This window comes from Myotis lucifugus, unplaced genomic scaffold, assembly GCF_000147115.1.
Source record: "Myotis lucifugus unplaced genomic scaffold, Myoluc2.0 scaffold_839, whole genome shotgun sequence".
Lineage (NCBI taxonomy): Eukaryota > Metazoa > Chordata > Mammalia > Chiroptera > Vespertilionidae > Myotis > Myotis lucifugus.
The window spans coordinates 8,593-21,572 of NW_005871887.1; the positions used below are offsets into that span (position 1 = coordinate 8,593).

General features: G+C 43.9%; 1 protein-coding gene across 1 annotated transcript; it reads left to right on the top strand.

Annotated features, from left to right (window-relative positions):
- The first annotated feature begins 11,715 nt into the window (after positions 1-11,715).
- Positions 11,716-12,755, top strand: LOC102424791 (N-formyl peptide receptor 2-like). Its single transcript, XM_023747321.1, has one exon. It carries the CDS (start codon positions 11,716-11,718, stop codon positions 12,718-12,720), a length of 1,005 nt encoding a protein of 334 aa, XP_023603089.1. The 3' UTR covers positions 12,721-12,755.
- The last annotated feature ends 225 nt before the right edge of the window (positions 12,756-12,980 follow it).

Here is a 12,980-nt window from a genome sequence, read left to right on the forward strand (position 1 = left end):
ACTGTGGCTCCATGGCTAGATCATCGGCCCGTCAACAGAAGAGTCATGGGTTCAATTCCTCATCAAAGGCACATACCTGGGTTGCAGATTCCATTGCATGTGTGGGGGCCAACCAATCAATGTCTCTCTCACATTGATGTTTCTCTGTCTCTCCCCTCTCCCTCCTTTCCACTCTCTCTAAAAATCAATAGAAAAATTTCCTCGGGTGAGAATTAACAACAAACAAACAAACAAAAGAGCCCTCCTTCTTTATTCATTCCCTATAGCCATCCAGTCTCCAAGGCCAGTCGGCTAAGCCTGGACAATCTCTCCCAAAACCACATCTCCTCCCGATTACACTATTCCTGACCTGGTGGCTCTCCAGCAGCTTGACCTTGATCTCCTGCAACATCCTCCACTCCTGGATCTCTGCCTCCAATTGGGAACAGTCTCAACCCCATCCCTTTGCAGGACTCTAGGACATTCTTCCACCTGAAGCACACACCCAACAAATCCCTGTCCTGCTTAAATGGCCTTTCACTTTTCGAAGGAGAAATTCCAAGTCCTTCTTGTAGCATTCAAGACCCACTAAGCAATGACCCTGTCACCTTCTACAGACTCATCACTTACTGCTCTCTGCTTCGCCATGTGCCCCAATAACCAAATGTAACCTATTTCTTGGGCCTTTCCTGTGAACTCTCACTCCCCTCGGCCTGGAATGCAATTCTCGTTCTTCTCTTTGAGTTTCTCAGCCTTGGCGTTACCTCCTCCAGGAAGTGACCCTAAACCCTGTCAGTATGAGTTAGCTGTTTCTTTCGGGGGGTCCCATAATGACCCAAGAATCTCCCTATCACTACATATACCCCACTCTTTGGTAACTAAACACTTCACTCTCTAATATCTCCATCCACTTGGTCAGTTTCTCCAGCGTAGAGTCCATGACTGGTTAATCTCTACCACCCCTTGCTTTTTGATAAATGAAATCCATTTTATTCAGGTGGCATATACCTTCACCTTAAGCCAATTCAGTCAACCAAAAATGTTTTGAATTTTGCCAGGGATTGAGCTACAGATGGGTATGTCACTCAGTTCTGCCAATGGAAGGTTAGAAGAGGTCTTATTTGCCTCTAGAAAGATTTTCCTTCTTCATTAAATGAGAGGGTATGTGAATAGAGTCCATTTTTCTGCCCAATTCCCTCCCTTCTAGCTTCAAAGGTTATGTAGATGTGATGTCTGGAATAGTAGCAGCCACTTTGTGGACATGTTCAAGGAATCACCAAAAACAACAACAACAACAACAACAAACAACCCAATAGAGAGGAAGGATTAACTTAATTTTTTAAAAAATATATTTTTATTGATTTCAGAGATGAAGGGAGGAGAGATAGAAACATCAATGATGAGAATTATTCATCAGCTGCCTCCTGCATGCTCCCTAGGGGGGATCCAGCCCGCAACCGGGCCTGTGCCCTTGATTGGAATTGAACCCGGACCCTGCATTCCACAGGCCAGTGCTCTATCCACTCAGCCAAACCAGATAGGGCAACTCAATTCTTATTCAGACTCAAGAACTTACCTCCTTCCAATTTTTAAAAAATAATAAATGTCTTCATGGTTTAAGTGATTCACAGGTTTGCTGTAACTTATACCTGAAAACATCCAATTAATTGTACAGTGATTTGAGGGGAAAAAATTGTCTTTATCTCTTTCTCTTGGATGCTTGTTTTCTGTCTCTCTATTTTTCTCCGTGGTTGTACCCACTGGGTTTGAGAACAACACTATAGTAAACTGTGATGGTACTTAAAACTCAGAAAGGGCCCATTTCCGCAGACTCACAAATTATCTCATTCAGGAGCAAAGGTTAGAAGATCAATCTTGGTGATGGTGTTGGGTGTTTTCTTTTTTCTCTAACATACATATTTTTATTTATTTCAGAGAGGAAGGGAGAGGGAGAGAGAAACATCAATGATGAGAAAGACTCATTGATCGGCTGCCTCCTGCACACGCCCTACTGGAGATTGAGCCTGCAACCCGGGCCTGTGCCTTGACCAGGAATCGAACCATGACCTCCTGGTTCATAGGTGGACGCTCAACCACTGAGCCATGCTGGCTGGGTGGGTGTTCTTTGATTATTGTTTATTTTAGCACAACTGTGGTTTAAAAAGAAACCTATTTGGTCTTTGTCCCAGGTTCTAGGGACAAGACTAAAACCCTTGCAATTTCTTGAGTAATGAATGGAAGGGTCTCATTTTATTCATGAGGAGCCCCCCTTTTTTAATCCCCACCTGAGGATATTATTTTCCATTGAATTTCAGAGAGAGTGGAAGGGAGTAGAGAGGGAAAGAGGAGAGAGGGAGAGAAACATTGATGTGAATGAGACATATTGATTGGTTGTCTCCCACATGTGCCCCAACTGGGGCTGGATAGCTAACCTGCAACCTAGGTACGCGCCCTTGACTGGCAATCGAACCCATGACCCTTTGATGAATGGGCTGATGCTCTAACCACTTAGCAAAACCAGCCAGGGCAATGAGGAGCTCTTTTGGTCAAACCAGAATTTTGGTTAATGAGGTGAGTTGAATAGCCTCAATGGGACCAAGTGATGAAAGCTTTGGAACCTTTAGCCTCACACACCAACTTCTGGGAAGGGGAGGTGGGAGAGAGACTGGAGACTAAGCTCTATAATATAACTCTTTTTAAAAATAAGTTTTTATTGATTTCAGAGAGAAGAAGGAAAATGGGGGAGAGTGTGACAGAAACATCAATGATGAGAGAGAATGACCAATCAGTTGCCTCCTACCGGGGGATCAAGTCCACAACCCCAGCATATGCCCCACCAGGAATCAAACGGTGACCTCCTGGTTCATGGGTCAATGCTCAATGCTCAATCACTGAGCCACATCAGCTAGGCTATAACAACTCTTGAATAATGAGATCCGATGAACTTCTACGATAGCAACCTAGAGAGGCTGGTGTTCCAAGAAAGAACATGGAAGGTCTGTGCACACACTCCCCCCATACCTTGCCCTGTGTATCTCTTCCATTTAGCTTTCTTGAGTTGTACCCTTTATAATAACCTGACAGACATGTAATTTGTCCTCCTGATTTCTATGAGCCATTCTAGCAAATGATCAAACCAAAGGAGACGGTCAGGGCAATGCCTGACTTATAGCTGCTCAATTAGAAGTACAGTTCGCAACCTGGGATTTGCAATTGTCAACGCAAGTGAGAGCAGCCTTCTGGCATTGAGCCCCTTACCTTGTGGGATCTGGCCCTAATTCCAGATAGACAGTGTCAGCCTGAATTGTAGGATACCCAGTTCAGGTCCACGGAGAACTGGAGAATTTCTTGATGGAGAACCAACCTACACATTTGGTGGCAGAAGTGGTATGTGAGTAGAGAAACAATTTGTTGTTTAACCATCATCTCTGGTTTTTGTTGTTGTTTGCCTCAAGTTCTTCTCACCTCAGTACTTGTTCCTTTCCTTTCCTTGAATCTCTGAAAGAGAAAGGGCCAGGACACCCAGCCCTTTGATATTTAGAGGATTGAACTCCTGTCTCCCACAGAAGGTGGGAGGCGAGGGGAACATTCAGACGTTAAGTTTCTAAGGACAGCATGCTGCTGCTTTATCAAGAGCTCTGAGTTTCTGTCACCTGACTGATTCCAGACCCATCGTCCCTCCCCCTTGCCCTTCAATAAAGTGCTGAAGCTCCTGCCTGAGTGACTCCACAGGAAGACAGGAACTGATCACAGGAACAGGGTCTCGGCTGGTGGTAAGTTGGAAGCCTGATAATTTAAAAATTATTATTTGAATATCTACTCTGTGGCAGATACCTCCTGAGCTCTAGAGCTGGACTGTCCAATAGAATCCACTTGCCACATATGATTATTGAGTTCTTGCTAGTCTGACCTGAGAGGTGTTGTCAAAAATGAATTTCGTATATTCAAGACTTAGTACAAAAATGATACAAAATATCTTAGTGGTAATTCCTATATTAGTTACATGTTCAAATCATATTTTTGAAATGTTGGGTTAAATAAAAATACTATTAAGATTAATTAAGGTAGCCCTGCCAGTGTGGTTCAATTGGCTGGGCGTCGTCCCATGCACTGAGGGACTGCCAGTTCGATTCCTGGTCAGGGCACAAACCCAGGTTGCTGCTTGGTCCCCGGTGAGCGGCATGCAGGAGGCAGCTGATCAATGACTTTCTCTCTCCCCCTCTCCCTCTCAAAATCAATTAAAATAATTTAAAGGTAAAAAAGTGAAATTAATTAATATATTACTAAAATTGATTTCTTTTACTTTGTAAAAAAAATGCAAGTCACATAAGTGGCTCGCATTTATGGCTTGCATTTATGTTTTTATTGGACAGAGTGACTGTAGAAATACAGTACTGAAAAAACTTGGGAATCTTTGCAGCATATGTACTAATGTGGAGGGTGTTTAGAATAAAAATAAATGGACAAACAAACAAGAACAGTACCTAGTGAGACAGACTGTACCTGGGGTAGCTGCTTTACATTGTGGGTCAGCAAGGACCTCTCTGAGAATATATTATCTAAGCTAAGAATATTCAGAAAGAGCCACATGTGGGAAACTTGAAAGAAAGAGCATAGTAGGCAGAAGGAACAGAGGGTACAAAAGCCCTGAGATGGCAATGAGGTTGGTATGTTCAAGAAATCGAAGGAATTCAGTGTGGATCCATCACAGTGTGAGAGAGGACAGCAGGTGAGAGAGGACCGCAGATGTGTGAGGTCTGAGGGTTACCCAGGGAAGACCCACGAGTGCTTGGTGAGCTTGAGTTAGGAGTTAGGAAGCCTTTGGAGGGTGTTGAGCAGAATAATGTCATGGTATGATTTGTGTTTATAAAAGATCACTTGGCTTGTGTCTGGAGAATGGGTTGGGGTGGGGCTGGGGGTGCAGCATCAGTGGTTAGAAAAAGCTAGTGCAAATAAACAGTCAGACAAGGACCAGGGACAAGGGTAATGGTAATAAAAATGATTCCAGGTGTCAACTCACTTGCTTTGTAAATAGAATTGATTGACCTGGATTAGATGGTCAGGGAAAAGGAAATCAAGGATAAGTATTACATTTGGAAATTCAACTACTGAATGCTTTGTTTCCAAATAGAAACAGAATATTGGGTGAGTAGCAGATATGAGAGGACAGAAGAACTAAGAGTTGGGTTTAGGCAATGTTATGTTTGGGGTGCCTATGGGAGTCCCATGGGAAGATGTCAAGTGTCAGTTGGTTACATATCAGGCGAGAACTCTGCGGAGAAGCCAAGGCTGATTACATAGATCAGAAGTTATGAGTAAAATGTTATAAGCTATGAGACCGGATGACATCGCCTATGGAACAAGTAGAGAACAGAGGCAGGAGCACCACAACATTTAGAGTTAAATTTAGAGGAGAAAGAGGCTTCTGTCAAGATGGCAACATAGGTAAAAGTGGTACTCGCCTCCTCTCACAGCCACATCAAAATTTACAACTCAGCCTTGGCCAGTTTGTCTCACTGGTTAGAGCATAGGCCTGTGGACCAAAGGGTTGTGGGTTCGATTCCTGATCAAGGGTACCTTCTGTTGCAAGTTCACCAGCCCTGGTAGGGGCGGGTGTGGGAGGCAACCAATCCATGTGTCTCTCTCATGTGGATGGATCTCTCTCTCTCTCTCTCTCTCTCTCTCTCTCTCTCTCTCTCTCCTCCCCTCCCTCCCCCTCTCCATCTCCCTCTCCCTTCCTCTATCTGAAATAAATTAAAAAATACTTTTTTAAAAAAATGAACAATAAGTCCTAACCAGTTGGGCTCAGTGGATAGAGCGTCGGCCTGTAGACTGAAGGGTCCCAGGTTCGATTCCAGTCAAGGACATGTACCTTGGTTGCAAGCATGTCCCCAGAAGGGGGTGTGCACGAGGCAGCTGATCAATGTTTCTCTCATCGATGTTTCTAACTCTCTATCCCTCTCCCTTCCTCTCTGTAAAAAATCAATAAAATATATATATTTTTAAAAATGAATAATAAAATGGCAATAAATGCATATCTCAACCACTGAATCTAAAAATCAAAATAAATGAACAAGAAATCCAATGAATAAAAGAAAATGAATAATTAGAACCAGAGGCATGGAAACATGGAACAGATTGACAAACCTCAGAGGGAAGAAAGGATGGGGACCTGGGAGAGATTAATCAAAGAACTTACATGCCTATATGCACTATCTATGGACACAGACAATAGGGTGGTAAAGGCCTGGGGTGGCGTGGGAACCAGGTGGAGGGGGGAAGGAGGGGAAAAGGGGGAACATCTGTAATACTTTCAATAGTAAATGTTTTTCAAAAATTAGAGGAGAAAAAGAAAGTAAATAATACTGAGCTGAAGTGGCCAACGGAGCTATAAAGACAACCAAAGTGTGTGCATCTTACCATCTAAAGGCATAAAAAATGTGTTTTAAGAAGGAGGAAGTGGTTTATGGGTCTCATGTCACTAAGATATCAGGATAAGACCCGAGAAGGCACACTGGGGTGGTGACATGGAGGCCATAGGCCTCCATAAGGGGAGCACAGTCCGTGGTGTGCTCAGGACTTAAGTCAATTTGCAGTGAGTTTAGGAGAAAGGCTTAGGTGACAAGTGGAGACACTGCCTTTTAGCATTTGGCTGTGAATACTCTTCACTGTGAGAATATTCAGGACAGTTTCTTTGTGAAGGGAGGGGCTATGATCATGTTTGTTTGATGGAATGGTCTAGTACTGTGGTCAGCAAACTGCAGCTCGCGAGCCACATGCGGCTCTTTGGCCCCTTGAGTGTGGCTCTTCCACAAAATACCACGTGCGGGCGCGCATACAGTGCGATTGAAACTTCATGGCCCATGCGCAGAAGTCGGCTTTCGGCCTGGGCGAGTCTATTTTGAAGAAGTACTGTTGATATCTGGCTCTTTGACTACTGAGTTTGCCGACCACTGGTCTAGTAGAAAGAATATCTTGGAGAAGTTTTGGCAGATAAGTGATACTGCAGATAGGAAATTCTTGGGAAGGTGGGACAGAGAGAGGGATCCAGAGCAAACATCAAGGGGGAATGAACAAGACTTCTTGAGTCACTCACTAAGAGGTACAAACAGACTAGAGAGTTTGCTTGCAAGAAGGCTAAAAAGTTCACAAACATTACCCTTTTCTCATTAAAATATTAGTCAAGGGCATCAGCTGAGAGCAGGAATGGGAGGAGGTTAAGAAGTCTGAGGAGAAATCAGAACTTCAAAGCATGAAAATGCAAACATGATGAAGAAAGAGAGGAACCTAACAAGAAACTGCTGAGTTTCCATGTGAAATCTGTGGTCAAAAATTCAGTGGTGCCCCTTCACAATTCTGATCTTGGGCAGGTCACTTTCTCTGCCCAATGTATGATGACACCAATCCAAAAGCAAGGATGTTGTCATTGGAGTTGATAAACTGTACTGTGAATAACACCTTTTATGAGTCACCGAATAGCAGCCATCATAATCCATCTGAGCACCATCCGTGGAATACAGGCTCTCCCCCACCCTGCAATGAGAGTGGGTCCATAATTTCACAACTTTGCCGCATTGACCTTTCCCTAACCATCATTGCACAATCATCCTTCCTTGTTGTATCAACATTTTTAAACCAATAATTTAAGAGATTGTTGAGCTCATCATATCCTCTGAGGCCCTTGTAGGGTGTCGACTAGGTGGGTAGAGAGAACTGACCCTAGAGAGGAAGTATGGGGTGGGAGAAAGTTAAGAGGAAATTTCTGGTGGAATCCTGAGCTCAAATTCAGGCTCTACCTCTTACTAACTGGGGGCTTTCAAAAAATGAATATAACCAGTTTAAGTCTTCACTTCCTGATCAGTACAATGGTTATACTAGTTATAACTACCATGATGCCATATTTTGAAAGTCACAGAGTATGCTAGTGCTTTACACATATTCACACATGCAATCCTCAAGAGCCATATAAGAGGACTTTTTTTAAAAATATATTTTATTGATTTTTTACAGAGAGGAAGGGAGAGAGATAGAGAGTCAGAAACATCGATGAGAGAGAAACATCGACCAGCTGCCTCCTGCACATCTCCCACTGGGGATGTGCCCGCAACCCAGGTACATGCCCTTGACCGGAATCGAACCCGGGACCTTTCAGTCCGCAGGCCGACGCTCTATCCACTGAGCCAAACCGGTTTCGGCAAGAGGACTTTTACTGAGGGTTAAAAGAGGAGCTCTTGGCACATACAAGATGTTCATACATAGTTAATACGATAATTATGACCTTTGTTCTTGACCTGAACTTGAGCTTTCACAATGTATGGTCCAGGATTGTGTTCTAGGACACAGGACAGAGGCTGGTGAGCACCAAGAGTCCCCATGTGTTACAGACATTTGGTTCACCCTAAAAGATTTCTATGTCTATCCTCATCCAATCCTCACCTAAAAATTGGTTTAACCAGAAAATCACCCTATTCTGTAGAGGAGCAAACTGTAGTTCGAAGAGATATCACTAACTAAACACTCATATTGGGCAAGGTGTCAGAGAGGAGATTAGAATACAGACTGACATAACTCCAGTGACCAACACTACAGTATAATACTGATTCTCAACTAGAGGTGATTTTACCCACTGGGGACATTGGACACTTATAACTAGAAGGGGTTGCTACTAGGTTCTTGCAGAAGAAGACCAGAGAGGTGGATAAACATTCTACAATGTATAGGACAGTCCCCCAAAACAAAGAATTATCCACCCAAATATCAATGTTGCCAAGATTGAGAAACCCTGCCCTACCCATAGACAACTGGGTAGAAGTGTTAAGTGAAGATAGGAACAAAAGAAGAACGAAAAAAAAGGAAAAGAAAATGAAGCAGCCGAAACCAGTTTGGCTCAGTGGATAGAGCGTCGGCCTGCGGACTGAAAGGTCCCAGGTTCGATTCCGGTCAAGGGCATGTACCTGGGTTGCGGGCACCTCCCCAGTGGGAGATGTGCAGGAGGCAGCTGATCGATGTTTCTCTCTCATCGATGTTTCTAACTCTCTATCTCTCTCCCTTCCTCTCTGTAAAAAAAATCAATAAAATTTAAAAAAAAAAAGAAAATGAAGCAAATTGTCATACGAGGGTATGGTCATCTCCAGGTAATATTGGGGTGGAACCTTTAAAAGACAGTATTTACAGTGGCAAAGGCAGTGGTTCTGGAATCAGTTCAATCTGGTTTTCAAAGCTTGCTGTCTACACTGACTAGCTGGGCTCAGGATGGTGACCAACTGCTGAAACCCTTGGACCATGATTTCCCCCTGGTGAAAAAGGGATCATAATGGATGTCTTGAATATTATTTATATATTTTTTAAAATTTATTTCAGAGAGGAAGGGAGAGAGAGAGAATCATTGATCAGCTGCTCTCGCACGCCCCCCAACTGGGGATCGAGCCCACAACTCAGGCATGTGCCCTGACCAGGAATCAAACTTCAACCTCCTGGTTAGTAGGTTGACACTCAACCAGTGATGAGCCATGCTGGCTGGGCTTGCAATATTATTACAAGTACTAAATATACATCGGTGCTCAAAAATTGATATGTCTCTGAAGGAGGCAAATTAGCCTAAGCTAAGATGATTCTCAATTTTTGAGGCCATACAAAATTGCTCTAAATTAGTGGTTCTCAACCTTCTGGCCCTTTAAATACAGTTCCTCATGTTGTGACCCCCAACCATAAAATTATTTTTGTTGCTACTTCATAACTGTAATTTTGCTACTGTTATGAATCATAATGTAAATATCTGATATGCAGGAAGGTCTTAGGCGACCCCTGTGAAAGGGTCATTCGACCCCCAAAGGGGTAGCGACCTACAGGTTGAGAACAGCTGCTCTAGATGTTATGCAATGAGATTAGAGGATGGATTCATGAATGTGCATTTCAACAGCCACCCTGGATGTTTCTGATAAAACTCAGACCACAGAATGAGGAACTTGGATAGGTGGAATAGACAAGTCACACAGATATTGGGTTGAATCTGGAGGCAACAGTTACAGATGTGTCCTGGTCCAGAGGCAAATACTACTATATTTTTGTGGATTCCCATTCCTAAGAGCAAGCAAATGTATGCCAAAAGCTCCCCAAGATATCTTCCCCTCGTGTTATTGTACAGGATTTGGTCATGTTCCACTGCTAAAATACTTCTTTGCAAAGTAAAGCAAATTCCAGCTACCAGTGAGACTATCAGGGTTTGCCTCCAAAGATGGAGAAGAACATCTTCCCTGAAGAGTGAGAAACTAAGTATAATTGGGGTATGTCAGCAGAGAAGAATGTGGGAGCCCAACAGTGAGGCTCAGTTGGTTGAGTGTCATCCCATGCTCCAAGATGTCACTGGTGAGATTCCCAGTCCGGGCACATGCCTGGATTACAGGCTTGATCCCGAGTAGGGGACGTGCAGGAGACAGCTGATAGATAATGTTTCTCTCTCTCCTTCTCCCTTCCCCTCTCTCTCAAATCAATAAAAACATATTTTAAAAATATCTACTTGGGTGAGCATTAAAAAAAATTTTTAAAGAAAAAAATGAAGAAATGGACACTGGGAAGGAATCCAGCAATGAATGTCACAGTGGTGTAGTAGAGGAAGGACTAGAAGTCAGATCAAGCTGGATTGAAGTCGTACCTCTACCACTTACTACCTAACTGACCCTCGAGGTCTCATAATTGCTCTGAATATCAATTTATTCTTATGAAAACTAGATATAATGAGGATAATAGAGTTGTGTGTAAGTCGTAAGTCAACTGGATATATATAACAATGCCATTTAATAGAATGCATGGTTTCTAATAAGAACCCCACAAATATTAACTAAACCTATTACTCTCATATTATCTATGCCACAGATACTAAAGCTATACCATGGGTGAAAATTCCTTGTATGTCAGACAGAGAAGAGCTCCATGGGAAACAGGGACAATGGAAAACAGAAGGGCCCAATTCACTAACCTCTTCCAGCACGGACTCCTCAGAATGTCATGTTATAATATATGACCAGTAACCGTTCCAGATGGCCTTCAGCCATAAACTCAAACCACACCCTACAACTTTAAAGACTAATCCATCAATAGGTCAAGGATTCTCATGGGGGAGGAACAGGAGCTGGGAGTCTGTGAGAACCTGGGGCTGGAAGAGGTTGCAGCATCTATGCATTGAGTCATGGGTGGAAGAGTTGTGACCATACTCGCTCTGAGTCTAGTGCTCCCTCACTGTGCCCAAGGTGCCTCCCATCAATTTTCTGTTGTTTATACACCCTCAGCTCAGGATTCTGCTGATGGACAGGAGCCTTCTGACACTCTTGGTTAAGTAATCAGCCTAATACGTGGAATGTATGTTAACCCTTTTTGGTCCAACGTCGAGGCTGACTCAACAGGCCAGGCGCTAGTAGCAGGTCCAATGTCGAGACTCAGGTTGACACCGCACACCGGTTCAACAATCAATCCCGTCAATAAATTTGGACCAGACTGTTTGAATTCCAAAAATAAAACCGGACCGAAAAGGGTTAATAACTATGGGAATATGGAGAAGTGTCCTTTCCCAAAGGCACAGCCAAGAGTCTGTCCAATTTTAGTGACTAGACACAAGGTTCAGGAGAGCGGGTTTGGAAAGGAAGCTCAGTCTAATGGAAGTTGTTGGCCTGAACAGAAATGCTGTAAGATGGTGCACAGCTGACAAATTCTCATTGTTGAAATGTTTCAGGTGTGGGCAGGATGGAAACTGGCTACACTGCTCCGGAGATCTTCACATTGGTGACCTATGGGATCACCTGTGTCCTCGGCATCATGGGCAATGCGCTTGTCATCTGGGTGGCTGGATTCCGGATGGCACGCACAGTCACCACCTTGTGCTACCTGAACCTGGCCTTAGCCGACTTCTTCTTCAGCGCCACTCTGCCATTCTTGATGGTTGTACTGTCTATGCGGGCAAAATGGCCTTATGGCCTGGTCCTATGCAAGTTATATAACATTATGATAGATACAAACCTTTTTGCAAGTGTCTTCCTCATTGCTTTCATTGCTCTGGACCGCTGTATTTGTGTCCTGCATCCGGTCTGGGCCCAGAATCACCGCACTCTAAGTCTGGCTAAAAAAGTGATCATTGTACCCTGGATTCTTGCTCTACTCCTTAGCTTGCCAGTTCTCATCTTCTTTACTACAGTAACAGATGATAACGGGGATATATACTGTAGTTTCGACACTGACTTCTGGGGTGACATCGGCGAAGAAGAGAAGTTGCAGAAGCTGGTTACGTCATTAAAAATCATAGGGATCAACCGGTTTGTCATTGGCTTCACTCTACCGATGTCCATCATCGCCATCTGCTATGGGCTCATTGCAACCAAAATCCGAAATAAGAGCATGAGTAAGTCCCACCATCCCTTGCGGGTCCTCACTGCTGTCGGAGCTTCTTTTTTCATTTGCTGGTTCCCTTTGCAACTGTGTCTTTTTCTGGCCACACGCTGTGCCAGAGCAGTATCTGAAGAAAAGTACAACATCATTCTTCTCCTGACATCTCTAACAAGGCCCCTGGCCTTTTTCAACAGTTGCCTCAACCCAATGCTCTACGTCTTCCTGGGTCGAGACTTCCGAAAGAGAATGATCCACTCCCTGCCTGCCATTCTGGAGAGGGCCCTGACTGAGGACTCAGCCCCAACCACTGACACAACCACCAAATCCACTTCTCCTCCTACAGAGACCGAATTACAGGAGATGTGAGGTGCCTGGGATCATTTATGAGCTTTGCCTGCTCCTGTCCTGCTCCCTCTTCCAGCTGCATCTTACCTTAGGTCATACTGAGCGTTAGGGAAAATTTCCCTGGCCAGGAGACTGTAGAAAGAGACTGAGGGCCCCATTATTACGCTCAGTTTATTAAGGGAACATACATACAAGGCTCAGCTTGGGAGGCAGCAAGATGACATGGATGTCCTCCCTGCCACAGGGCAGGTGATAAGGAGTTTATAGGACAGGGAAGATGG

Coding starts and splice junctions, on each gene's coding strand:
- LOC102424791 (XM_023747321.1), top strand. CDS start 11,716: ATGGAAACTGGCTACACTGCTCCGGAGATCTTCACATTGGTGACCTAT.